Source organism: Lentinula edodes, assembly GCF_021015755.1.
Source record: "Lentinula edodes strain Le(Bin) 0899 ss11 chromosome Unknown C8R40scaffold_5, whole genome shotgun sequence".
NCBI classification, from domain to species: Eukaryota; Fungi; Basidiomycota; class Agaricomycetes; order Agaricales; family Omphalotaceae; genus Lentinula; species Lentinula edodes.
Window position 1 is genome coordinate 781872 of NW_025764311.1, and position 26493 is coordinate 808364.

The following is a 26493-nucleotide window of genomic DNA, read 5'->3' on the forward strand; positions in this document are numbered from 1 at the left end:
TCCCCACGGTCTCATTACGGGATCCCGGGACGGATGTCAACACATGACTGCCAGCTGTCCGCTCGCGGTTTTTTTCCCCATCGTCGTGTTCTATCTATCGCCCTCAGTATCATGGCATTCTTTCCAACAGAGATGACAACAGGTGAACAAGCGGCGAAGGAATAGAAACAGGCTAGCAATCAAACAAGAGGGGAGGAAGTAGAATCGAATGAAGGGAGGAAGGACAGACACCAACGAGGAGGCGGAATAGGATTGAATGTAGGGAGGAAGGACCAACAACGAGGAGGCGAGGCGAGGTTTCTGGGAATAGGATTGAATGCAGGGAGGAAGGACATACAATAAGAGGACAAGGCATTGAGGAGCGAGAGAGGATGTTTCGGGTGACTTGACTTGTTTTTCCCAACTCTAGTCCAAACATTCATCTTCTATCATTTATCTTCTATACCTGTATTATATGTATAAACAAAGAATATAGAAACTACCAGTATATATTGTATATGTATGTTTAATCAAGGTTTCGCAAATGCTTGCCTCTACGCTGTTTGATGAGGCCTCGATCTTGACGAGACTTACGAATCTCATGTAGCAGCTGTTCGATTCCCTTCTTACATGAGGGATATGCAAGCTTGAATTTCTCTTCATCACGCTCAAACCTGAATTTTTGTTTTTATTGAATCTTTTTGCATAAAACTTGAATATGACAGATGGACGTACTCTTCGATGAATTCAGTTGCAATAAGCTTGCGTTTATTGTAATTAGATGCAAGTTTTGTTGCCTTTGCCCATTCTGTCTTCCAATCTCGAAGTGCATAGTGATGGTGACGGTCCGGGTCTGCATGTTCCCAGTCATGAATTATTTGTTTCCAACCTTCAGGGCCAGGACGTATATTTGGAATAGTAGGTAGGTGTTCAAGGCCTGGTAAAAATGCAGGTGGAGAGGATGACATTGACGATGCCTGAATATATGTTGTCTGGGGATTTCTGCTGGCTGGAATTAACGGAGGAGAAGGAGCGTAGATTTCCGAGGGAATAGAAGCACTGTTGGTAGAATGGATAGCTGGGTAGATGAAGCTGGAAGAGATGTTTGTGCCATTGATATGCCGATAGCCAGGGACGGAGCCTATTTGCTGCGAAAGTATTCCATAAGGCGAAGATCTGTGGTCCTTGTCAGATGAAATGATGACAATATTATATAAACTACTTGCACCAGGGAAGGAGTTGTCAATGCTGCAAATACTTCGTTCTTGACCGTCTTTTGGATGAAGAAGGATTGCATTTGAAAAAGGTTACGACATTCAGCTGCAGATACTGGACCCATCTCAGCTGCCTCGCCAGCATGAGATTCGGAGGCTCTCCGGTCAACTGGAGCTAGAGCATCGCTGTGATCCTCTTCGTATGTATTCAGCTCATCCAATAGATACCATATTAATGTATCACGCTGCATGACATTAAGAGGAATCATGGCTGATGGGAAGATCACAAGCTCACCTTTTCATTCGGTGCCCACCCGCCCCACCATCGGATACGTGCAAGAGTCCAGCGTTCACCAACAGGGGCAAACATGAAGCGATATTGTGCGCCCCCACGGCGGAAACAATGGGTCGTAAATGCCCCAGGTACACCAGCAGCCGTGGTGAACTCGTTGATCATTTTCTGGACAGCTTCTGGCGTTACTGGTTTATTCTGAATTGTGATACCGTTCGCATTGATATTGGGAAAGATATAGTCTTCGGGTGCATATTTTCTTCGGAGAATGTACTGCTCACTAAAGCTCATCCAAATCAATAGGTGTGTGTAAGCGCATATTGCACGGATTTTCTGAGGATATAAATTGTAGCGATGTCCTGAAAGGACAATCAATCAGTGCACTCAATGGACAAAATCTTCATATTGCACCATTTAGCTGTGTTTCATTCTTTCCCTGCTTCTTTTGCCAGTTCTTGCGATCCCTTAGGTTGATCTGGATAAATGGTGGGTCACTCGGAGTTGCACCTGGCCTCGGAAGTGGATTGCGGTCAATATGTTTTGCTTGCAGGTTAGATGTCTCGCTGTTCCTATTTCATGGCGGAAAATCAGATTGAAAAGCAGGGAGAGACATGATCATTCAATAGCCAGACCTGGTCCATATTGTAAATCCGAGAGAAGCATATGCACGAAATCGTAAATGGCTGGTCTTCAAGGCAAGTGATTTGACATCAGCAACAGGATAGTCGTCTGGGCAGATCGTAATTGAGTACGCATAGAGTCTCTCCATAACAATAATGCTGGCAGGCATGGAATGGTGCCGTTCAGCTTCGCCATCTTTACGTTTGCACCCATCATGCAGATCTGCCACCTGTGCTGCATCGCAAGGGTTTCCAACCCACTCTCGCTGAGCTCCATCATATCGCCAAGGCCCCCGGTACTTGTCACCATTCCTTGCAAATCATATAGGTGAGAAAGGACCAGCTGTCATCAAATGTTTTCACATACAAGTGGGTATAGTAATATTTGAAAGCAGCGTGAATCTGATTTGCAGTGGCTATCTTTCTACCTTCTGTATAGCATTTCCAAGACGTGAACATAGCAATGGCCTCAGGAGTGGATTCTCTGGGTTTCCCATCGAGGCAGCCTCGAAATTCAGATGCAGTTTGTCGGAGTGCAGCTGTACTCCTATCTTCCTCGAATTCACTCCCATCTTCATCTTCTTCGTTTTCATCACAATCTCTTGCCTTTTCCTCAGCATCCAGAAACTCCTCTAACCACTTTCGACCACGCTTGATAACTTCTTCGTACTTTTTAATTGTGTTTGGTGCTCGGATATGAGCTGTAGTGTTCACGTTTGTCTCGCGTCGAAGGTCCGATAGTCGTTTTACAGGTGACCCAGTTATAGTTTCTTCTGTCTTCTGTCTTCTGCTGGCCTTACGAGGATCTTTAGGAGATTTAGGTTTAGAGGACATTATGTAGAAGATAATATAATGAGGTCAAGGAGTGAGTCCCCGAAACATAATGTATTTCATATCTTGATCGTCGGTCTGTCCTTCCGTTATGGTGCTACCTCAGGGCATAAGCACTGCTTAGTGAGCTGTCAAGTGCAGTTGGTGCAAGAAGTACTCCCAGATTTTGTGCACTATAGCTAAATAGAAATGATATTATAGGGTTTCGCAGAAATAAACAAGATTGCTGTAGAGAAAGTCAATCCAACATGAATACTGATGCTATGTATGATAAACAGTGTAGACAGCACTCTGACAATGAATTCAAGCTAATTCGAGCAGATCGCACTGAGAGATGAGAAATATATGTACAAAATCGCAAAACTGACCTTGGGGGCTGTTGGTGACAGTGAGCACCTCCAGTTTTGATGTCGCGTGGGCTAGCCGTTAAGCGGCCATTGTGGATGGTGTTTTGACGACAATTTTGAGCCTAGTTTGAGCAGATTACGATAAGAAACAGGGGAGATATGTACAAAATTGCATAAATAGCCTTGGGGACTGTCGGTGACGATGAGCACCTCCTATATCAATGTTGCATGGGTTAACCGTTGAGTGGAGGTTGTGGACGACGCTTCGACGACAGTTTTGAGACTAATTTGAGCAGATTAAAATGTGGAACAAGGCAGGTATGTACAAAATTGCAGAGTTAGCCTTGGGGGCTGTTGGTGACGATGAGCACCTCCGATATTAATTTCGCGTAGACTAGCCGTTGAGCGGAAAGTGTGAACGGTGCTTTGACAGTGATTTTGAGCCAAGTTTAAGCTGATTATGATGAGAAACAGCAGAGATACGTACAAAAGTGCATAATTGACTGTGGGGCTGTTGGTGACAATGAGCACCTCCAATATTGATGTTGCATGGATTAGCCATTGAGCAGACAGTGGTGTGAGTGGTGTAGATAGACAGTGTCAAGTCAGTCTTTACAAGCAACTGTGCATGCACAGGATAGAAATGGAAAAAGAACGAGACGAAGGATAGGATAGGACAAAGTGACATCAGAATTGCAAAACAAAACTTGTTCACAGTGGTTCCGAACGCGCCGCGCCATATTTCAGGCCGTAGCCAGCTTTGAGGTGGCTAGTTCATTGTGAACAAGTGATGAAATGAACTCCAACCCAAAAATGTGAGTGCACAACGGTGTTGTTGCGGTGATTCTGAACAAACATCATGAACATCGGTCATGTATTAAATCAACACGACTTGAATGATGCAGCTCGATCCACTTTCAGAGCTTTATCTTTCTTAATGCTCAGAGGATACCTAGAGGATGCAGAGTAGCATCATTACAGCCCATAATGCTTCTTCAATGTCAGTACTCAGAAACAAAAACTTGGCAAATCAGTTCCAGATTTTACCTATACGTTGGCTTGCTAATGGTGGTAAGCAGGTGGTAAGTCGTGTTTAGCTGGGTAAGTCGTGGTAAGTCAAAAGTAAGTTCAAATTTAAGCTAGCCGTTAACTTCATTTAAATTTTTGAGTTGAATTTAAGGCGAATTTAAGGATGGTTCAAGTGACGATATCAATAACATTACCAAACCTTACTAAACCCATGAACCGACCGACCATGTACCGATTTATCATTTGAGCCATTGTATGATCCTATGTAGCTGGTTCTCGAGCTATTGTCACACATTTATACAAGGGAATATAGTGACCAATCTTTACAGGCTCATCTCATGGTCCTTCAAGAACCCTGTCTGAAATACTAAGTGTCAATCATGACTGTTAATGCAGAACGAAAACTTATGAGTCGAAATACATAGTAACAACTATGTAGGCCAGTGACGCAGGGATTTAATAGCAGCTTCCAGGGGTTGCTCATCCCAGACCCAGAGAAATAATATCAAATGACAGTTGTATACACTACACAGTAACTGAGAAACAAGAATGTACCGCAAATGCATCCCGACCTGTAGCACAACTGTTAAAAGCAGCTACCAGCTAACATGTGTACACTATATATTCATAGCAACGCACGGGATGAACCAGTTCAAGTGAACGGGAAATGGCGCTAAGCGCTGTCACTGCATTGAACGGAGGGATCGCATCAGGATCTTTCCAATTTAGGGCGCGCCGCCGATTTAAGTGCCGGGCTTGAATTCAGCGGAATAGAACAACTTACTGTAAATGGAAGAAATATACAAGGTATATGGTATACATGAAAAAGATAAAACTACAACGATAAAGCATTCCCGCTCATCCAATAATTTTACTCCAAAAACTTTGAACAGTCTTTATGACGGGGGGCGTACAGTCCTCGTCTTCATAATAGATCCTAATATTTCCATGCTGAGTTTCCATGATTATTGCATCATCAAGTTTATCGTCGCGCGTGCTCATATCTCCAATAAAGAGACGTTTTACACCCTGCACTTCACTGAAAACTACAGTTTGTGCAGAGACAGCCTCGGACAGCCAGATGCGACCGTGCTTCGTGGTACCAGTGACCGGGCCCTGGAATGAACGAGGTATTCGGACAGCGACGTTTCCATTCTTCGAGCAAGATTTCAATTTGAAAGGAACGATTTTGTTGCCTCGCCGCTGCAGAATAAGTTAATAAAAGTCAGCATTGGAAGCACTAACTGCACAGACTTACGATACAAGTAGAAACAGAGCCGTGGGTGGACGATGTATTTAAAATTATATTCTGTCTCGGTTCGGTAATTGGCTTGTCCAGAAGGTACAAGTCCGCGCTGACATTGCCATGTACCGAGCGAGCATAGAAATTACTGCGTGTATCTTCAGATTCGCCATCGGGTAAAGGTGGAAGATATTCGCTGGGAATGTTCAGTGATGGATCAATAACATATGTCCCTCTGCATGAATCGTGCGTTTTGGATAATGACACGAAGTTGGAGGGCTTGGCAGAATCTGGTATTACGAAAGGTCGAGGATAAGATGAAGAAGAGTCTAAGGAAGCGTATGGCGGCGGAGAAGCCGCCTGAAAAACAGAGAAAATGAGCAGTTAAAGAACGTAGTTGGTGAAGCTACGTACCGCTTCCGAGTGAGTCTCTGGGAGAGGAGATGGCTTGTAGGCATGAGGACCTTCACTTTTCGCATCCGCAGGAATAAGCATGATATGTGGTAATACCGAGAGCTGTAGAGCAGCCAATTTAAGCAGATTGTTAAACGCAGGTTGGACGGCGCAGTAAACTGCGCTGCACATGTCAGATTCATTATCAGCAATTATATCAGTGACACGTGACCGAAACATCTTGATTACACCGACCATGATTGCAGTCCAGTCCGCTACTGAAGTTCCTAATCCTCTCTCAGTGCCATCAAATGCTCCGGAACACTGTCCGGTAAGCTTTTGTGTCTTGACTCTTATCAAAATATGCGTGCTGATAACATCTTCAGGGAACCGAATCTGAATTCGCCGGAAAGTCAACAGCATGTGAAGGATGTGCCAACCAAGAAATATGCGCTTCCAACACACCGAAGGGTCCTGATCCTGCACTTTCCTTCATCAAACAAAGGATGTCTTCCGTAAAGCGCAAGATTCTGGTTCTGTCAGGCAAGGGAGGCGTTGGGAAATCAACTTTCACAGCACAATTAGGTTGGGCTTTTGCTGCTGACGAATCCACGCAGGTGAATGAAATCATTCTCAGATACAATGTGGATCCTCAAGCTTCTGCGTATAGACAGGCATCATGGACGTCGATATCTGCGGTCCTTCGATACCGACCATCCTTGGTATTGCTTCAGAGCAAGTTCACTCCTCTTCCACTGGTTGGTCACCCGTGTATGTACAAGACAATCTCGGAGTCATGTCTGTTGGATTCATGCTTCCTTCCTCCCGTGACGCTGTGATGTGGCGAGGACCCAAGAAGAACGGACTGATATCACAATTTCTCAAAGATGTCGATTGGGGTGATCTTGACTATTTGGTAGTCGATACGCCACCAGGAACGTCCGACGAGCATCTGAGCATCGTACAGTTCTTGAAAGAAAGTGGTATAGATGGCGCTGTCCTCATAACCACACCACAAGAGGTCGCGTTACAGGACGTACATCGGGAGATTGATTTTTGCAAGAAGGTTGGCATTCGAATATTGGGCATTGTGGAAAATATGTCTGGTTTTGTGTGCCCGTCTTGTAAGACGGAATCACAGATATTCAAGCCAAGCACAGGCGGGGCGAAAAGACTGGCAGAGGAAACTGGCATCGAGCTTCTGGGTGCTGTACCATTGGACCCAAGGATAGGAAAGAGCGCAGATTATGGAGTCAGCTTCTTGGATGAATATCCTGACAGCCCTGCTACTACAGCATATCTAGATATCATCGGGCGTGAGTTGCTAGTCACACTTTCCATTTCAGTCGTATACTGACCACTGTCAAATAGGCATCAAGGAAATTTTAGGCGACAATTGAATTTTCAGAATCCTACTTGCAATTCCTGGATAGGATAGGATAGGATATGAATTATACTGGCGAGGTCCGATTCCCGAACAACCAGTTTACCATGTACTGTACAATATTACATGATGTTGTACAATAATGGAACACACATATCTAATACAGGGGGGCGATTATGATCATCCATGTCCTGGTTATTGAGGGGAAAAGCGGAAAAAAACCCCTCCCATGGTATCATGAATTACACGGTCTTCCCTGCCTCAATATGCATGCAGTGTGTCACTCCAGCCGATATATTTCAACTGCATAGAATACTTCCAACACCTCATGCACATACTTTGCCAGCAACCCCACAACCCTCTTATCTGCCAGTAACTCCCTAAAGAGCTCCCATCCATCCCCATAGTGCCTTGCAAAATGGGGTATCTCCTGTATTACCCTTTGCATAAAGGCTTTCCTCAGCTGTATGACCTTGCAGCTGTTGCTGCATTCAAACATAACATGTGCCCCATCTTCCACTTTTTCCCTACACATTCTACACAGTCTTTTATCATGCTGCACCATTGGTTTGTTCCTCTCTGCCCACCTTAATCTCTCCACTGCTAATTTGTGGTTGCTTGTTACCATATCAATCAAGGATCTTCTATGTTCACCTATTGGAATCCTCAAGTAGTGTCTAAAAGCCATGGTCTTTATAACCATTTTTTTTGTCTTCTTGTCATACTCTCTTCTATCTCTCAGCACATCCCTTGTCTTGTTTGATGTGTCCACCTTTTCTTGAATGTCTTTCTCCATTGATTTCTTTACCCTCTCCATTACCCCATCAATGTGTTGCACAGTCAAGTCCTTGAATCTTGGTATATTCCATACCACCCTGTGAGGTAGCCTGTCTAACACTTGTACCATTTCCATAAAGACTGAGTTTTTCCCCTGCTCTGCTAGTTCATATGCTTGTCTGCATGCCTTCCATGCTAAGTGGTCTCTCTTCAACTGCACCAAGTACTTCAGATTCTTCAGGAACAGAATAATTCTTCGATATCGAATTGGCCATAGGCCTGTTTCAGAGAATAATAGTGCCACCATTGATTTATCGTTCAGTCCCAACATCCTCCTAATGAAGTAATGCTGTACACTCTCTAATTGCTTTCTTCTTACATCATAAATGTCCACTATCACTTCTGCTCCATTTTTCAAATAGGGATCAACCCTGCCCATGTACAGCAACCATAAGTCCCATATTGGAATATTTTTCCCCACAAACACCTTTGCATGTAGTACTGCTCCTGCAGTCTTTTTTGCTTTCTCAGCACTCTCCTTGTACTGCTGCTGATACATGTCAACTCCTGTTGTCTGGTGCCAGATTCCCATGTACTTCATCTCTTTCTTCTTTTTCAACCTTTTGCCATACAGAGTAAATGGCAAGCCCTCTGTCTCCTCCTTTCCATACACTGCATAAACACACTTTGGAACTGACGCAATAAATCCAGTCTGTGCAGAATATTCTCCAAATTGGTTGAGTTTGGATTGGAAGCTTGTAGGGCACATTGTAGTCATCAATACATCATCTGCCTGTTCTGTATGGTTGACCACTTTGTCATATAATACCACATCCCCTGGGTGCTCACTAAGTCTGAAGTCTGCAATTGCTAGATTGAATAGCATAGGTGTTCCTGGGTCCCCAGTCCAAGCTCCAATATTTGAAGTAAATGCCTCTGAGAAGGAATCTGCCACCTGAACCACATTTCCCAACTTTTGGTACATCAGCCGCAGCCAATCAATCAGTGGTCCCCTGATGCCCATTTTATTCAGCTTCATCCACATCATTGGTCTATTTGTTAGTGGGAAGGCATGCGTCCAATCCATGTATGCAACATATAATGGCTTTCCTATTGCCTTAGCTGTGTCAACCATGGTCTTGAGAATAAATGGATTATTTGTAGTTCGATAACCCGGCCGAAACCCATTCTGGGTTGATGGCAGTAAATCCTGGTGCTCTGCATATTCCCTCAACCTTCTGTCAATAATTAATGTGAGCATTTTCAGAAAGCAACACTCTAGCACCACCAGTCTATAGCTTGAAGGGTCATCTGCCTCCTTCCCCCGTTTCAGTATGCCCACTACCAATGCAACTAGCCATGCCGATGGAGCAGTCCTGTTCTCTATACAGTGGTTCAACAACTTCACACAATTCTCATTTGGGATCTTCATAATCAGTTTATAATCCACCTGGTCCACACCTACAGAGCTGTCTAGGTTCTTCATTGCAATATGTGCCTTTGCTTCCTCAATCTCCTCCTCCTGTATTGCACGGCTAAAGAATTTCTGCTCAGTTGTATCCACATTTTTTTCTGGTATCATTGCTTCCCATTGCTTCCTGTCATAAAGTACGCAGCCCCTATCATTTTCCTTTTCTCACCGTCTCGACGCCTTTACTTGTACGATACATCATCCCATCACTGTCAAACCCCCATCGATTACTGATCCATCGATTACTGATCCACCTGACCCATCTTCTCCTTCTATTGGCTTCCGCCACCTTCCTTGTTCCTAAACTGTACAGTATTACATCGTTGTTTCTCGCAGACCGGATTATGTATATATAGCCAACCCTCCACAGCCTGGTCCCTTATCTTGACCTCTCTGTCATTATCTGGGACCAGGTATGTGCTTACTTATTATTACCTATGACTACGATACTCAATATATCTCTGTCATTATCTGGGACCAGCCTGCCGCCGTTCTGCTTAGTCGCTCCGCTTGTTGCCTTGTCCAGTTGCTCCGCCTCACCGTTCTGCTTAGTCGCTCCGCTTTCCCGCTCCGTTAGTCACTCCGCCTCTGCCGCTTCGTGACATTAGGTCAAGATCCATTACTGCACTGACAGCCTACCGATAAGGTTGTCCTTGCAGGGTCTATAGACACCACGTCTTCCCCAGTTCCACCCGACTCTGAAACACCTGTTGCCAGTATAGACTGCTCCGCACTCCCGCACGCACTTGACCCCAGAGACCAAGCTCACACCCATAACAACGACGATACTTGGCGCGATTGCCAGTCTCAACCTTGCCCTAACGCCCTTTCGAACTCAATCCAAGAGCCACTCACTGTGAGCAATATAACCTTCCTGCCGATTCCCCAGCCCCGATTGCCTACTCCCATCATGTCGACTCCTATCCCGCCTGCCCCAAACACCTCTGCGGAGGATCTCATGGCTCAGCTCATCAGACAAGTAGCTAACCTTGCTACAGCTATGGAGGAACGCTCATCCTCTAAGTCAAGCATGAACAAACCCGAGGTTTTCAAGGGTAAAGATGGCGCTGAAGCCCGTCGCTTCATGGCTCAGTTCCAGAATTGGGCGTCAGAACAACCGGATCTCGCCAAAAGCCAAGTAAAACTCATCAAGTCTGCCTTGGGCTTCTTCACAGAAAGTGCCGGAGATTGGGCAACTCCCCATCTGCTACATTTCAATGCGGAAAATCCCCCTTTCGGAGGAAATTGGGAGGCGTTTCTGAAGGAATTTAGCCAACGGTTTGAACCAATGGACCCAGGTATGGAAGCCCGTAGCGAGATCAAGAATCTCAGGCAAAGTAAAGGACAGACAGTTGCGGAATTCGCTCAGAAGTTCAAGGATATCGGAGATCGGACTGAAATGTCTGATATTGACTTGCGGGAACGTTTCTTCACTGCATTACTCCCAGAGATCCGACAACACCTCATCACCGTAAACATTGCCCAAGGAATTGCTCCGACTCTGAAGGAGGCAATCAAACGGGCCATATCGGTGGATGTCTACCTGCACGATCCCACCATGACTGGCCGGAACTCTGGATACCCTCCCACGCATACCGCTCATACTACCCCTGCTGACCCCCACGCTATGGACATTGATGCAACCCACACCAGTAATGGGAATACTAGGGAAGCATTCCTAGCTCGCATGCGAGGACGATGCTTCGGCTGCGGTGCCCAAGGTCATGTCAAGCAAAACTGCCCACACCGAGAAACCACCTGCCGCTACTGTGGACGTCGAGGACATCTGGAAGCAGTCTGCCAAGACAAATTCATGGGACTCGGACGAGACCGAGGCCGACGCCAGCAACCTCGACGCCAACAGATATCCGCTACGGGACCCGCGCCATTCTCCCTATTCCCAAACGAATCCGTCCAAATCGCGTCCTCGACCCCAACATCTGCTTCTGCACCCGTAGCTGCTGCTCCGAGCCCCCCTAACCAGGACTTTTCCAATCAGATTGGTCAAATAAGGGAATTACTTGATCGTGCTAACGCTATGTCCTCCTCGTCCTCTGGCTTTCAACAGGGTTTTTAAAGAGGGTACCCGCTTCGGCTGCACCGAGAGTACCCCGTAATCAGTTTGTTATGTTCGCTACTTCCTCGTATGACTCGCACCCATCATGTACAATATCGTCGATCCGGGAATTAAACTCTACTTCCCCACATTTCCGAATTCATGCGAGACTAAGAGGAAGGAATCACAGTATAACAACTGCAGCCATGGTAGACTGTGGAGCTACCGCCCTGTTTTTAAACCAAGACTTCGTCACCCGGAACCATGTAAGATGTGCACCCCTCCATAAACCAATCGACGTTTTTAATATCGATGGAACACCTAACCGAGCTGGACGGATAACCCATTTTGCACATCTAGCACTCACAGTGGATAATCAAGAGCGATGGATGGACTTTCTGATCACCAACCTAGGAGGTGAAGACATCATCCTTGGACTCCCCTGGCTACGGAAGGTAAATCCGGAGATTGATTGGGAGAAAGGACGACTTTCAGTAAAGCCTCCTCGAGTAACGATAGAAGAAGTCCCAGACGAGGAGATCTTGTACTCTCATCTAGCCGCCACTCACACAGAAACCCCGATCCTCGAACTCCCGGAACTGGAACCTCCCGCAGAAAACCCCCACATTGAGGTGCCACTAGAAGTGACCCTTGAACCGAGTGAATCAGCAGCGGTGGAAGAACCACCAATACACCGAATTCGAGCCAATCATAAAACTCGCCGGGCATGGGTAAAAGCAGGAATTCTAGAGGAACAGACGGAGGAAGTCTGGTGCGCCGCAGGATTCACTTACTCCCAGCAGCTAGCAGAGGAAGCCAACCGAGACAAACCCGTTAAAACCTTCGAAGAAATGGTCCCTGAGCAGTATCGTGATTTCAAGAAGGTTTTCTCAGAATCCGCCTCCGAACAATTACCTGCCCACCAACCTTGGGACCATGCGATTGATCTCGTACCTGGAGCACCGGCAACCATGCGTACCAAGATTTATCCCATGTCCCTAAACGAGCAGGAGGAGTTGGATCGTTTCCTAGAAGAAAACCTACGGAAAGGCTATATCGTCCCCTCAAAATCACCAATCTCATCACCAGTCTTCTTCGTAAAGAAGAAGGATGGGAAACTCCGTTTCGTACAAGACTACCGGAAACTGAACGAGTACACTGTGAAGAACCGATACCCTCTCCCATTAGTTGCTGACATCATTAGTCGACTTCAGGGAGCCAGATACTTCACGAAGTTTGATGTCCGCTGGGGTTACAATAACATACGGATTAAGAAGGGGCATGAATGGAAAGGCGCGTTCGCAACAACCCGAGGCTTGGTCGAGCCTAAGGTCATGTTCTTTGGTCTCACAAATTCCCCTGCCACGTTCCAAGCACTTATGAATGCTATATTTGCTGATCTCATTGCAGCCGGCAAGGTGGCAGTCTACCTAGATGACATCCTTATCTTCAGTAACGATCTCGAGGAACACCGACGAATGGTACGGGAAGTATTAACCCGGTTAGAAAAGCACGACCTCTACCTACGACCAGAAAAATGCGAATTTGAACAACAACAGATTGAATACCTCGGACTCATCATCTCAGAAGGGGAGGTGAGAATGGATCCGGTAAAAGTAGCGGCTGTTCGCGACTGGCCAGTCCCTACTAATCTTCGGGAACTACGAGGGTTCTTGGGATTTGCAAACTTCTACCGACGCTTTATCCGGAATTTTGCCAAAATAGCACGACCTCTGAACGACCTGACGAAGAAAGACACCAGCTTTACCTGGACCGACACTCGACAAAAAGCATTTGATACCCTTCGAGAAGCCTTCATCTCCGCACCGATCCTTGCTCTATGGACACCAGACAGGCCTACTCGAATTAAGGTAGACGCATCAGGCTTTGCCACGGGAGGCGCCCTTATGCAGAAGCAAGACAATGGCCAATGGCATCCGGTAGCCTTCAGATCGGCATCCATGCAGCCAGCGGAACGGAACTACGAAATCTACGATCGAGAAATGCTTGCTATCATTGAAGCACTGAAGGATTGGAGGAACTTTCTAGAAGGACTCCCTCAACCATTCGACATCATTACGGACCATTCGAACCTCGAATTCTGGCGCACTGCACAAGACCTCACCCGCCGACAAGCCCGATGGGCCCTCTATCTGTCACGGTTTGACTTTCATATGATCCACCGCCCTGGTAGAGTAAACACCCAAGCTGATGCTCTCTCCCGCATGGCAGTTCATCATGTATCGGACAGCGATGATAACCGACAACAGACAGTCCTTAAACCTGGCCACTTCGTAAAAATTGCAGCTTCGATCCTACAGAACCCCTTAGAGGATCGTATCCGGAAAGCCTCAGAACGGGAGGCACAGGTATTGGAGGGTCTCAAAACAGTCAAAGAGCACGGACTACAGCGCTTGGCCAATGGGATAGCCGAATGGGAAGAAGACAATGGGTTGGTCTACTACCGAGGTCGAGTATACGTACCAGCAAACGACGACCTACGCACTGAGGTACTCCGTCAATGGCACGACCATCCAACTGCAGGACACCCCGGACTACACGGGACACTCGACTTGGTCAGTACCCATTTCTGGTGGCCTACGTTGCGCTCTTTTGTGGAAAAATACGTTGAGGGATGCGAGGTTTGTGCCCGTAAGAAGATCCAGCGACACCCACGGGCCGTAACTCAACCATTAGATGTACCATCCGGTCTATGGGAAGAGGTAGGGGTTGACCTGATAACACAGCTACCTAACTCCCAAGGCTACGATGCTGTCTTGGTTTGCACAGACCTATATGGAAAACAAATTCACGCCATTCCTTGCACCAGCTCCATCACAGCCGAAGGCGTTGCCGATATTTACTACCGAGAGATCTTCCGTCTCCATGGTCTTCCTCTTCACTTTAAATCCGACCGCGGACCCCAGTTTGCAGCTAAACTCATGCGATCCCTTCTCGCTAGGCTAGGAATTAAATCAGATCTAACCTCCGGATACCGTCCTCAGTCTAATGGCCAAACCAAACGAGCAAATCAAGAAGTAGAGAAATACATCCGCCTCTATGTAGGACGACGACAAGACGACTGGGCAGAGCACCTTCCCACGGCGGAGTTTGTGATTAACTCACGGACTCATTCTGCGCTAGGCATGTCCCCGTTCGAGCTAACCTACGGCTATCTTCCCCTGTTCAACATCCCAGTGGGCCAACGCAGCGGTATTCCAGCTGTGGATGACCGTATACGGATTCTCCGAGAAGCGCGACAGGATGCCGGAGCTGCCTTACACCTAGGAAAGAAACAACAGAAGGAGGGATACGAACGCGGGAAGCGGAAAGCTCATCAATTTAAAGTTGGAGACCTAGTCTGGCTCAGTGCAGAGGACATTAACCTTCAACTTTCCAGTGAAAAGTTAGGAGATCGACAGCTTGGCCCTTATCGCATTCTGGAGAAAATTGGCCCTTTAGACTACCGCCTTGACCTTCCCCTATCCCTAGATCGCCTCCATCCCGTCTTCCATGTCGATAAACTATACCCCTGGAAAGGTAACTCCATTAATGGCGAAATACCAACACCACCAGAGCCGGTATACTTAGAGGATGAAGATGAACCGGAATACGAAGTAGAGGAGATCTTAACAGCCGGGTTCGATGGAAGAAGTTGGAATATTTGGTTAAGTGGAAAGGTTACGACGCAGGGCACAACTCTTGGGAACCCGCAGCCAACCTCAGCCGAGCACCAAAAATTGTTCGGGCCTTTCATAAAAAACACCCAACAGCGGCAAAGCCTTGACCATCGAGGGCAATGGTCATAAGGAGGGGGGTAATGTCATAAAGTACGCAGCCCCTATCATTTTCCTTTTCTCACCGTCTCGACGCCTTTACTTGTACGATACATCATCCCATCACTGTCAAACCCCCATCGATTACTGATCCACCTGACCCATCTTCTCCTTCTATTGGCTTCCGCCACCTTCCTTGTTCCTAAACTGTACAGTATTACATCGTTGTTTCTCGCAGACCGGATTATGTATATATAGCCAACCCTCCACAGCCTGGTCCCTTATCTTGACCTCTCTGTCATTATCTGGGACCAGGTATGTGCTTACTTATTATTACCTATGACTACGATACTCAATATATCTCTGTCATTATCTGGGACCAGCCTGCCGCCGTTCTGCTTAGTCGCTCCGCTTGTTGCCTTGTCCAGTTGCTCCGCCTCACCGTTCTGCTTAGTCGCTCCGCTTTCCCGCTCCGTTAGTCACTCCGCCTCTGCCGCTTCGTGACACTTCCACAGTGCCAGATACTTTGCATCTAAATTTGGTGGGATAATGACTGGGCTCTGCATGCGTGACCGGAATTCCCTAAGCAACTGTTCCATGGTCACTTCCATTTCCTTTGCTTTGCCATCCATCCAGTTGATATATAAGGACCAGAACTGTGCAATAGTTTTGCAGTTTTGTAACTTCTTTAGGTTATCCTCCTGAATTTTTGCAACTTTTGACCTTCCTCTGTGTGATACTTCACCCTGTCTCACATCTTCAACCCCTGCTTTTCTCTCCCCCCCTACATCTCTGGGTAGAGCATTTGAGACCTTGTCCCCTTCTAGTGGTACTAGGCAGGAGGTGTTACACTTCCATGGTACCTCTTTGAGTGGCCTATAATTGCCTGGCAAATCCATTGTAGCACCCTTCTTGGCTAAATTATCTGCCTCATCATTATTCTGGTTTCCACTGTGGCCTTTGACCCATACAAATCTGGTTGAAGCTGCTCTCTCTTTAAGTAGAAGTGCGATGTCCTTGAGTATATCGCCATTTGGTATATTCCACCCCGTGGCCAAGTGGCGGCCAGCCCAGTAGCAGCATTGCCTAATAATATACTCTGAGTCTGTGTATATTATCAGTGGCCTCTTTGGATCCATTTCAAATAGGACTAAGTACACTGAATATGACTCTGCCCTATTATTTGTTTGTCTTCCAGGTCCTGGTACTCGCACACTTTGATTCCTCCTTGAGTTCAGGCCATAACATATTCCAGCACCAGCTTGTGCAGAATCAGTTCCCCCACCCAGACATGACCCATCTGTATATACTGTGACTGGATCGTTGGCATAGTAGAAATCCCCATAGTATTGTTTCAATGCCTCTTCTTCCGATAGAGCACTTGCCAGAATTTTGTTATAAAGTATATCTGTAGGTTCATGTAGAGGCTGTATTTTGAATGTCATTTTCCCCTGCCCCTTCACTGCACTGGCCTTGGGTGTGAGTGACAACTCCACTGCCATTGAGAGCATAGAATGATCTGACCACCTATCTTCCTCCTGCTTTGGATTACCATGTACTCTCATATGCTTTACTGCATTCACCATGTCATTTGACACTACACAGTAGTCAACCACAGCCTTCCCATTGTGCTGATGTGATGTGTAGGCACCCGGTTTGTTGACCTCCAGCGCAGTCCCATTTATCACTGACATATGTTCCTGAGAACATACCTGCATGAAAGCCCGACCCCGTGCATTCTCTATGGCATCACTTGATACTCTTGGTCTGTGTGTATATATCGGAATGTTAGACCCAATCCGACCATTCAAGTCCATCATCACTATCACAGGTTTATTTGACAACCGACACAGCCTGATAATAGTCCAGAGGTTCTCCTCTGGGGCAATTTCCGAAAATAATACGATTTAGATGTGTGGAGATTCCTCTCATGTATCCATACTGTCATTTGTATTTTGTACTCCTTAGCTAATCTAAATTTAACGAAAATCGTCGCTTTTTACTGAAACCCCCCAGACAAACCTGTACAGAGTGTACAGGACGTCTCTCAAATGTTCTTCATTCAATTAAAAATCTCCGCCGCGAAGTAGAGGCTTCTCCACTTTTTGGCTGCTCGTCAGTCGCAGCCTCGGCCAGCGCCTGCTCAAGAGATTGTACAGAAAGCTTTTTCACTACAGGAGCTTTTTTTTCTTTAGGTGAATGAGTAGGAGAATGCAGCTCATTCCCGCCAGATCTGCTAGGCTCAGGAGAAGCGTCCAATGCGCTCTGAGATGACAGCAATTTTAGTATCAATTGAAACAGTAAAAATGTTAGTACCTGTGAATGCGAGCGAGATGCCGTGAGATTTGGCGTAGGATTTTGGCTACTGGACGTCGGCTGAAATGAAATCTATAACTGAGTATCCCGGACAAATTCCGTAGCTACAATAGGTTCACCTTTTGACCGTCACCGACGAAGAATTTGCCTTCTTTTCTCTCTCGCTTCCTAACCTTTTCATCCCAGGCGTCTTCGTCAGCTTCGTTGATGCCAAATTCCCGAGGCATCTCCGACGCGGGAGCATCAGCTTCTGTGGTCTGTCTATCCACAATATACCTGCCAATTGGAGCGAGATCTGCCAGTCCACCAGCTAATCCCTCACCACTCTCATAGATAGACACTGTAGATAGAGTGCGCAATAGCCTACGAGTAACCTCACCACCCGCTATCGAGCCGGTTCGAGAACGGGCAGGAAGAACGTATCCTTCGCCACGAGAAGGGAATGCAACACTAGATGATACGGTTGAACTCTCACTGTAAGAAGGTATATGCTGCGAAGAGGGGAACGGTGTGTTGAATGTCGATCCTTGCCTTGGTGCTTGCATGATACTTGATCTCCTTGCGTAAGTCACTACTGGATCTGTAGGTGTGACAGGAGCGGACCAACGATTGTTCTGTGATGATGGGGGAGGTGGAAGATAACTGTCTTCCGTGGCCAATTTCGCAGCTTCTGGTTCCAGTTCGTCAGGCTCCTCAGTCAAAGTCGTAGGCTGCCCCTCCGAAGCGGCCTCTTCGACAATTATTTCGGCTTCCGGATGTTCCGGATGTTCGTGGACTCCACTTACTCGCTTTTCGACATCTGTTCCTCGACTGCCGCTTACTGTTCGTATTGGCATTCCCGATAGATCGTTGACACCGCGGACCTCCTGACGATATTCTTGTATTTCTTTCCATAAGGCATTTCGAAAATCATCCATTGTTTCCAGAGTCTCAATATATCGCCACGCGTCGAAAGGTTGTTTGCATTCAGGTTCATCGGTGACGTCATGATAAGAGGCCAGCCAGGGATGTTCAAGAGCCTCGAAAACCGTGATTCGTTCGTCAGGATCGAAGCTAAGCATTCGTTTCAAAAGGTCAAGGGCTGTCGCACTGCCTGAGTTCTCGCAGGATAAACAGTTGATCTGTGCGTACCTTGAATGTCAGCGTGGGGGATGACCTTTTTCAACGGCACCATCCTCTTCAACGGAAGCGACCTCACGTACGCCTGAGCCTTCAGACACGTCAGAAATCTTGTTGATTGTTAATTCCTTGCAAAGCTCTATACCTTCTCACTGCCGATCTTTTTTATCACGGCATCTTCAGGCGTACCTGCACAGTCTCCCATCGAAGATAGATTCTAACTCAGAGGAAGCAATGTTACTTACCGAGCACATTGAGAATCTTATTGAGTTGGTCAACTGCGCATAATGAGTGTCAACATTAGCTTGACATGTGTGAAATCTCTGACCATAGCTAAAATTATACTAGTCAGGAAAACAAAATCGTCAGAACCGCTGTGCTCACTCCTTTCCCTTGAATAATGGTTTACCCATTAAAAGTTCGGCAAAAATGCAACCAATTGACCAGACGTCGACTGTCGAAGTAGGATCAGCTCTACAAAGCTCTGAGTTGCAACATCGAATACATACTGGCAGTATTATAACGTCTACAAAACTTGTATCAGAACGTGATCGAAATAAACATTTGGGAACAGACCTGAAAGCTAACATAATCTCTGGTGCACGATACCACCTCGTTGCAACATATTCAGTGAGGTGGCTAGCATTCTCATCCGGCTCAGCGTCGAATCCTCTGCTGAGACCAAAATCACATATCTTCAGCTCACAGTCGGCATTCACCAGCAGATTTCCAGGCTTGAGATCTCGATGTATGACATGCGCCGAATGTACATATTTCATACCTAAGTGATGATGACTATCGATGAATGACAAGGAGACAACAAACTCCTTACCTCGAAGGATTTGATACAGGAAATACTGAACGTGCTCACTGGTCAAGTGTTGTCCGGACTTGATTATTTGATGAAGGTCAGCTGCAGCAATCTTTCAGACTTCACAGTTGCATCGCCACGGCCCATACATAACACAAACCTTCCATAGGCTAAATAAAGAAACATGGAGGAGATACACTTCAGTCGATAATCATCTTGGACGAAGGAGTCTGCACACCTCCATGAAAATATAGCTGAAATGACCATGAGTACAGAAACCGATGAAAGTAAAGACCCGACATACATTTCATCAAAGTCAGGGGAAATCGCGTCAACATCGATGAGACCGGTTATGTTTTCATGACTTGCAAAATGCCGAAGTAACACGATTTCCCTCAAAGCTCGTTTGGCAAGTTGGACTTTTTCGAAAACTCTCGTAACGAGCTGGGAGTTTTTGATTAGGATGATGGAGGCCATAATAAGAATTGGGATGAAAAAGGAGCGTACTTTAATAGCCACCGTTTCCCCAGAGATTTCGTCTGCTGCTGAACTGTATGGACAGATCGGATTAGTCCATAGAGATATTACAATGTGCTAATGATCAACGCACATAACCACACCATAAGCACCAGAGCCCATTTCCCGCACCAGCTTCCATCTCTTCTCAACATGGAACGTCTTCCCAAAGGATGATTGAAGAGTGTGGTAGCCTCTGCCAAAATTAGAAACTACGAGGACGTAGCAAGCATTACATGTTGGTCGCACCTGCGTCGAAGGCTTTGATCAGCGAAAGAGTTGGATGGCCGCCGTACTCTTGATCTCCCTCTGTCAATGTTCCATGAAGGAGAAGGCTGGGGAGAAGATGACTTGGTATCATGTTCCTTCGATTGATCATGCTTTACGCGACGACGCTCGCTGGATGCGCTCCGCTTCAAAGATTCGCGTTCAGACATGTCGTCTGGAAAGCCCAAGAGCAAGTGAAAGTGAGAAACGAGATTTCGAACAATTCGATGTGGCTCACGACTGTGTCAATGCTTTTCAAGAAATTATAAGCCAATAATAGCCCACCAGCGTGGCGTCTATTCTCTACAGCACTTTTGACTTGTTCTGATTCCGGTTTTATTGGCACACCTTTGAGATTATTGAGAGATGCGAATGGTAAATGACAGAGAAGAGATAAGAGTGTTTTCAGTGGGCAAAGTCAAGTCATTACACAGAGATTCGGACAATTGCCTCCGTATGTCCACAAGCGAGATCTACGCTTGCGTAAATGGCCAGGCTCAATCCTCACCAAAAAGTGGTTACATAAAACCTGAGGCTTTAAAATTATCCGTGTAAACACTACAACTTCCTACTAATCTCTACGAATGCATAGTAGCATAGATACATTAAGCCGATCCCGACCCCGCACCGGGCTCAGGCTGTGTCCGTGGTGGTCCCCCATTCGCAATACCCTCAACCGACGACTCAACTGCGGTCGACTCCGAGAATATATCCAGAAACCCAGAAACTCTGGCTTTATTTGGTGCCTTCTTCGTAACATAATCACGCAATCCTGCTTTCAAACTTGGTTGCTTGTCGACCAGCTCCCGGAGTTGATCTTTGGGTAGCTGCAACAAGGCACCGAAGCTTGCAGGTGCAATCACTTTAGCGCAGTGAATAAACCCCTCCCATAACAGCGGATTGGTCCATATTTTTTTCGTGATGAGTCGTGATAACAATGTTGTTGATACGAACCCGACGAGAGACTTGTACGTCGTAACAGCTTGAATAACCTGTAGAATCGCAATTATCATCGCCATCTAGAGAGAGCAGCAACAATTTGGAGCTTACCGTACGCAGGAAGAGTACCGGTAGCACCGGCTCATCCATGATTTGTTGCATCACGACGGCAAGAATCTCTGAGCGGAAAACATCGGTCATAGAAAAACATATTCCAATAGCTATATCGAATGGTGAGCATGGTGACTGAACCCATTACAGTCGGTTTTACCTTCTTTAGCACTCTTGATACCAATCTCCTTCTCTGAATCGTGCAACAAAACCATCAACTCTGCGGGTGTAAGCAGTTCGCTTTGTCGGACCCGAGGCATATTCGACGTAACACTGCCAAAGGTCTGCGGAGGGGTGGTAACTACAGAACTGAAGACAGAGCGAACCAGAGTCTTGGATTCTAGCTTTCCGTCGAGTATTGAGACGATGCGGGGTAAGTGGCGTACAATATCGGGCTACGAAAGATAGATCCAATCATTGAACGAACTTCAAAGACTACTATGTTCATACCTTGTCCATTTCGGCAATGATAGGAATTAGGAAGCGTGCATCGAGGTCTCGTTCATTGATCAAACCCTTTACCAGCGCAACAAGCTGAGGACTCGGCCTGCCGTGTTCAGTGAATATACTAAGAATACGTAGAGCAAGTGACTCGGCGCCAGGCGGACATGTTCGCATCAATGTAAGAAGTTTTCCATGGCTTGATCCCAATGAACGAACTAATGCTGTGATGAGGCTCTGAATAGCTTCCTGTACGGTGATATCCATTTGTCCGTATGCAGCGAACAGACTAACAAAGGCATTAGATCTCCGCTTGGCATGCACAGTTCAACAGCTTACTCGTCGAGAAGATCGGGAACTTTCACCGACAGTGCAAATAGAAGTTCGACGTGCTGTAGAACATGACTCTTCTCTGCTGGTAGTTCAATTCTTTCGGGGAGGTAAGGTGTCTGAAGAAGATCTTCCGGAGGCAGTTGACCGTCCTCCATGTTTTCGTCTTCACCTTCCTCCAACTCATCTGTTACCATTGTCGTCTTTTTCTTTTCGGTTGTACTGCCTTCTTCAGCGACAGTAGGAGCCGAGTCTCCATTCACATTGAATTCGGTACTGTCACCATTTGACTCTGATATAGCTTCCTGTATAGGCTCACGTTGTAGTTTACGCAGAATTTGTAGAGCAAACTCGCGGATCATGCTATCCATAGGTTGATGATTGGGAACCCATAGTTTCACAGTATTGATAGCTGCCCCGCGAATCTTCTTTTCAGGATGAGTTGTAAGCTCGAGGAGCACATTGAGAGCGTCGGCTCGCATCAGAGGACGTTGCATGACGAACCCTCTAAGGGTAGAGAATCCAATTTGCATTTTATCCGGGCTAGTGTAACGTCAAATGGAGCCATGAGACGAAGATGTTGAATAAGCTTTACCTTTCGTTATCCACACAAAGTTCGCGAAGAAGGGATACAACATCAGCCGGTAAGGAGGGAAGGTCGAGCAGAAAGCGCGCAAACGTGCGATCCTTCCCATCTAGATGTGTCTGGTATGAAGCTACTATCTGGCCAAGCCATATATCGTAGTTTGGTCGCTATTGGAGGAATGCGTTCCAGTGACAAAACAGAAAACGAATGATTCTCCTTACCCATTTTGGATTCCGTTCCAGCCGTATTTGATCATTATACCATTCTTCATTCATCCATGTAGTGGCAAGACGGATCCTAAGGAATTCGTGTTACACCCTTGCACAAAAAATGAGAATACAATACCTACCGCCCCGGAAAGTCTGACATGATATAATCGCACAAGATTCGTCTCAATCTGTCTTGTCTTTCATAGAAGGGCGTTGATTTATCCTCCTCATTGTCCATCGGAGTATCTTCCCCATCGTTAGAAAGATCAAGCTCAGGAGGCTCCGCCACACGCGTGAACATCCTTACTACGAGCAGCATCCACATATCCATTGGCCCTCCGATTGTCACATCTGAGTCAGTACTGACATTTGTACTCGATTGCATCTCCGCCGCCCCTTCATGTATTCTTGTGATTGACTTGGAGATCAGATCGATACGGTCATCAATGTTGACCATATCTTTTGGTGGAGGGAGTTTGAATTCAGAGAGTGAAAGGTTTATGGGCTGCTCTTCGGTGCCAGGTGCAGAGTCTAACTGTCGCGCGGTTTTTAACGAAGGCACTGGACCGGAAAGCTTTGCAGGAATCAGTTTGTAGTTCCAACATAGACACGAAAAAAAACACCTCTTCGTTGAGCCGATCTGGCTCGTATTCAAGTTCATCCTGGTCAATATCCATTTGCAGTGGATCGACAGGCTCCTCTTTAATTGGAGGTGCGGGTGTAGTGGTAGAAGGTTCTATAGTCGGCGGTCGAGCTATGTCTTTACCCACGGACTTGATATCAGACACAGCTGGTACTGTTGGTGCTGCGACTGGTACAGAGCCGGAAGCCGTAGCGGCAGGCGCCGGGGGCACAGAGGTGGAAACAGTACCAATTCCCAACCTCTGTCTGTAGACTTGAACGAGTGAAACTAAAGCAGGTTCAGTGAATGCTTCAAGATTAGCTACGATCAAATCCGTTATGAGGGTCGCAGGAAGGGTTGAAAAGTCGAAGGATGCTAATAAAGATAGGGATGGGTCTGGAGCAGGAGGCTCGGCTTCTAGTTTGACGCGTTTAACATCAGTGCGGTCGGCTTCAGTAGTAGGTCGCTTTCTGGTGTCAATAACACCAGCAGCGACAGCAGCCCTTTTCTTCTTTTCCTCGGAAGCAGCTAATTCCATCCGAGATGCCTGAGTTGCCAAAGCCTCATTAATCTGGGGTATAAACTGACTTGCACTAGGAAGGCTGGAAGGCGACATCAAAACGGGGTATAGGCTGAAAGTGAAGTGTGCTCGTACCGCAATATATGTGTCAATAAGATGCGGACGGCCTTTTCAGCACTCTTGATGGTAGACGCTGAGAGGCCGTTGAAGGCTGCGGGTGTCCACTGTTTCAAAGCGGCCACTACAAGATGCATCATGTTCGGTCGCGTCTTAACTAATGTAGGCCAGCTGTTGAGTAGCGCTGATAATAAATCGACATTTCTAGAAATTTGGGTCAAACACTGACTCTGTGATACTTCGAGTCTCATTACTCACTGGGTGGAATACAGTATCTCAATGACAGTTTTTAAAAGCAACTGGCCCTCCGCTTCCAGCTGAGTTACTGAAATAAATGGATGGTTTGCTGGGCAGAACGATAGGTTCGGGTCGTTCTTATTCTGGAGCTAAATTCGGGGGAAGATATGTAAGAAGCTGTTTGGACAAAAATGTAACGTTTGCGCACCCTAGGATCTGAGACTCCTTGAGGAACCTGCACGAGAATAACCCGCTGCATGAATTTGAGTGCGGAGATTTTGACACCCAAGTTGACACCGGGCAGACCAACGAAACCAAGTATTTTGGATTTGCAGCTTGACAATAGATTCCAAGCAGCAGGATTGTTGCGGTTTGCGCACCTGTGGACAACGTATTCAACGGGGGACGCATAGTAAACATAAAACCCCTTACAGGGAACGGAAGAGAAGGGGATAGACAGTAGCCAGGCATTGTGTTACGACCTTCACAGGAGCTGGATTGGGGTCGTCGAGTAGATAGAAAAGGGTTTCTAGGGTCTGAGAGGATACTAATAAACGAGAACCGTGGTTATATTTTGATTGACTGAAGAATAAATATTGTACACGAACGTTGCGTCTTCACATCCAGACTCAACGAAGAACGACATAAACCATAATGAAACAAGTCGATGACCCAGGATTTCAGGAGTGAGTCGCCGGCGTTGACAACTCTTGAGATGAGAATTGGAACCAAAACTCGAATTGGAGCTGGTTGGGCTTCGAGTGACTCTCGTAGCGATGCAAGGAGGTCTGCTTGTTCCTTAGAATTTGGTTCGGTATTCAGAGCAGCCTGTAAAGTTTGAAGAGGGTCGACCGGATTGCTCGCCATCGTCCAACAATATGGTTCCCGACAAACCCTTTACATCAGTGTTGTGGCTGAGTTTCAATTCATCTTTCTCCCTCAACCGACCAACATGGTATTGCATATTCCCTCAATCATCTGCAATTCATCTCTCATATTTCTCTCAGTCTGCTCAACAATCGCAGGGTATCCAAACTCTTCTCGAGGCCGAGAAAGCCGCTGCCAAAATCGTACAGGAAGCTCGCCAGTGTCCGTCTCAAATCATTACCTCACGGACTTAACTCTAAATCTCGACTAGATCGTGTACAGAAACTAAAGGACGCTCGTTCAGAGGCTACAAAGGAGATAGAAGAATACAAGAAGGCTAAAGAGGCCGAGTTCAAGAAGTTCGAGGCATCGGTGCGTCGCGACTGTTTATCACTTCTTCATTTACTTAGATAGCTTACAGCATGCTGGTACAACATCTGAGGCACAGGCTGCGATTGACAAGGATACCGAAGTGAAGCTCCAATCCATCTCGGACTCTTACAATAGCCATAAGAATGAAGTCGTGCAGAAGTTGTTGGACAGAGTTACACAGGTCAAGCCTGAATTACACAAAAACCTCAAGAAAGTTCAATCTTAATACTGCATCATCACTGTATCTCTTCTTCTAATACCTTTATCGCATTGCACGGACCTGTTCTTTTCATGTATTTTTCCACGATTCCAATTCAAGATATGATACTCGTCTTCAATCTCGGCCTTTGTTTGGGTCTTTAATTGGGAGGGAGTCTATTGCCTTAGAATTGTTAGTGAGTTCCTCCATTTATAGCGAACAGTTTCCGCCGTAACAACCCTTCCTTAGCAGCCGCCGTCGTGAGGATCTGTCCATCTGAAATTGAGATTGAGACTCATAATCACCCATTTGTACCGACATTGTGCAAGTCCTTGCAAAGCGGACCTTGTTTGGGAAGACATCCATTGAACCTTTCTGAATTATCCAAGTTTGTCATTAATTCGTCTGGTACTGGAGCAAGCAGACTGCTTTTTGAAGGTCTTCGATTCCGCTATCACATATGTCTTATCTTGGTGCTAATGACTTCGCTTCCGATATTGCT

The 26493-nt window shown here is 46.4% G+C and overlaps 7 protein-coding genes across 7 annotated transcripts; 2 read left to right on the forward strand and 5 right to left on the reverse strand.

Annotated features, from left to right (window-relative positions):
- Positions 1 to 37: 37 nt before the first annotated feature.
- C8R40DRAFT_1088638 (uncharacterized protein) lies at positions 38 to 337 on the reverse strand (the record flags this gene model as incomplete). The annotated part of the gene is made up of 1 exon (XM_046227416.1): positions 38 to 337. A coding segment is annotated over one exon (158 nt), but the record flags the coding sequence as incomplete, so codon positions are not given.
- A 168-nt stretch (positions 338 to 505) lies between these two features.
- Positions 506 to 2939, reverse strand: C8R40DRAFT_1158932 (uncharacterized protein; the record flags this gene model as incomplete). The annotated part of the gene is made up of 8 exons (XM_046229800.1): positions 506 to 653; positions 715 to 1127; positions 1238 to 1438; positions 1489 to 1844; positions 1897 to 2054; positions 2118 to 2417; positions 2473 to 2744; positions 2766 to 2939. 8 exons carry the CDS (start codon positions 2937 to 2939, stop codon positions 506 to 508), a joined length of 2022 nt encoding a protein of 673 aa, XP_046090150.1.
- A 2097-nt stretch (positions 2940 to 5036) lies between these two features.
- Positions 5037 to 6254, reverse strand: C8R40DRAFT_1088639 (uncharacterized protein). The gene is made up of 4 exons (XM_046227417.1): positions 6204 to 6254; positions 5970 to 6132; positions 5571 to 5915; positions 5037 to 5515 (listed from the first exon to the last, which is right to left on the reverse strand). Exons 2-4 carry the CDS (start codon positions 6048 to 6050, stop codon positions 5171 to 5173), a joined length of 771 nt encoding a protein of 256 aa, XP_046090151.1. The 5' UTR covers positions 6051 to 6132; positions 6204 to 6254; the 3' UTR covers positions 5037 to 5170.
- C8R40DRAFT_1246256 (P-loop containing nucleoside triphosphate hydrolase protein) lies at positions 6178 to 7455 on the forward strand. The gene is made up of 4 exons (XM_046233632.1): positions 6178 to 6279; positions 6335 to 6565; positions 6619 to 7264; positions 7320 to 7455. The coding sequence occupies exons 1-4, from the start codon at positions 6205 to 6207 to the stop codon at positions 7346 to 7348; spliced, it is 981 nt and encodes a 326-aa protein (XP_046090152.1). The 5' UTR covers positions 6178 to 6204; the 3' UTR covers positions 7349 to 7455.
- Positions 7456 to 17303: 9848 nt separating this feature from the next.
- C8R40DRAFT_1270884 (kinase-like domain-containing protein) lies at positions 17304 to 20987 on the reverse strand. Its single transcript, XM_046234045.1, has 16 exons — positions 20680 to 20987; positions 20424 to 20616; positions 20269 to 20370; positions 20166 to 20208; positions 19959 to 20102; positions 19897 to 19908; positions 19819 to 19828; positions 19680 to 19760; positions 19424 to 19628; positions 19357 to 19373; positions 19232 to 19301; positions 19093 to 19130; positions 18993 to 19036; positions 18860 to 18938; positions 17848 to 18809; positions 17304 to 17788 (listed from the first exon to the last, which is right to left on the reverse strand). The coding sequence occupies exons 2-16, from the start codon at positions 20609 to 20611 to the stop codon at positions 17471 to 17473; spliced, it is 2313 nt and encodes a 770-aa protein (XP_046090153.1). The 5' UTR covers positions 20612 to 20616; positions 20680 to 20987; the 3' UTR covers positions 17304 to 17470.
- A 59-nt stretch (positions 20988 to 21046) lies between these two features.
- C8R40DRAFT_1246259 (Symplekin tight junction protein C terminal-domain-containing protein) lies at positions 21047 to 25470 on the reverse strand (the record flags this gene model as incomplete). The annotated part of the gene is made up of 15 exons (XM_046233633.1): positions 25162 to 25470; positions 24986 to 25100; positions 24762 to 24933; positions 24575 to 24702; positions 24335 to 24520; positions 23681 to 24281; positions 23198 to 23631; positions 23070 to 23145; positions 22858 to 23015; positions 22582 to 22805; positions 22272 to 22488; positions 21942 to 22221; positions 21652 to 21886; positions 21492 to 21601; positions 21047 to 21433 (listed from the first exon to the last, which is right to left on the reverse strand). The coding sequence occupies exons 1-15, from the start codon at positions 25418 to 25420 to the stop codon at positions 21047 to 21049; spliced, it is 3582 nt and encodes a 1193-aa protein (XP_046090154.1). The 5' UTR covers positions 25421 to 25470.
- Position 25471: 1 nt separating this feature from the next.
- Positions 25472 to 26164, forward strand: C8R40DRAFT_1246261 (H+-ATPase G subunit-domain-containing protein). The gene is made up of 4 exons (XM_046233634.1): positions 25472 to 25508; positions 25561 to 25642; positions 25692 to 25792; positions 25842 to 26164. The coding sequence occupies exons 1-4, from the start codon at positions 25506 to 25508 to the stop codon at positions 26016 to 26018; spliced, it is 363 nt and encodes a 120-aa protein (XP_046090155.1). The 5' UTR covers positions 25472 to 25505; the 3' UTR covers positions 26019 to 26164.
- Positions 26165 to 26493: the final 329 nt, after the last annotated feature.

What these genes read in the sequence shown, in the direction of transcription:
- C8R40DRAFT_1088639 (XM_046227417.1), bottom strand. Translation starts at nt 6,050, where the DNA reads ATGCTTATTCCTGCGGATGCGAAAAGTGAAGGTCCTCATGCCTACAAG. An exon ending in CAGAGACTCACTCGGAAGCG is followed by an intron (nt 5,916 to 5,969) that starts GTACGTAGCTTC and finishes TCTGTTTTTCAG; the next exon opens with GCGGCTTCTCCGCCGCCATA. An exon ending in GCTCTGTTTCTACTTGTATC is followed by an intron (nt 5,516 to 5,570) that starts GTAAGTCTGTGC and finishes CTTATTCTGCAG; the next exon opens with CGGCGAGGCAACAAAATCGT.
- C8R40DRAFT_1270884 (XM_046234045.1), bottom strand. Translation starts at nt 20,611, where the DNA reads ATGTCTGAACGCGAATCTTTGAAGCGGAGCGCATCCAGCGAGCGTCGT. An exon ending in CCTGTATCAAATCCTTCGAG is followed by an intron (nt 19,629 to 19,679) that starts GTAAGGAGTTTG and finishes ATCATCACTTAG; the next exon opens with GTATGAAATATGTACATTCG. An exon ending in AAAAGATCGGCAGTGAGAAG is followed by an intron (nt 18,939 to 18,992) that starts GTATAGAGCTTT and finishes ACGTGTCTGAAG; the next exon opens with GCTCAGGCGTACGTGAGGTC.
- C8R40DRAFT_1246261 (XM_046233634.1), top strand. An exon ending in CGTACAGGAAGCTCGCCAGT is followed by an intron (nt 25,643 to 25,691) that starts GTCCGTCTCAAA and finishes AATCTCGACTAG; the next exon opens with ATCGTGTACAGAAACTAAAG. An exon ending in TCAAGAAGTTCGAGGCATCG is followed by an intron (nt 25,793 to 25,841) that starts GTGCGTCGCGAC and finishes GATAGCTTACAG; the next exon opens with CATGCTGGTACAACATCTGA.
- C8R40DRAFT_1246256 (XM_046233632.1), top strand. Translation starts at nt 6,205, where the DNA reads ATGATTGCAGTCCAGTCCGCTACTGAAGTTCCTAATCCTCTCTCAGTG. An exon ending in CTGCTGACGAATCCACGCAG is followed by an intron (nt 6,566 to 6,618) that starts GTGAATGAAATC and finishes TTCTGCGTATAG; the next exon opens with ACAGGCATCATGGACGTCGA. An exon ending in ATATCTAGATATCATCGGGC is followed by an intron (nt 7,265 to 7,319) that starts GTGAGTTGCTAG and finishes ACTGTCAAATAG; the next exon opens with GCATCAAGGAAATTTTAGGC.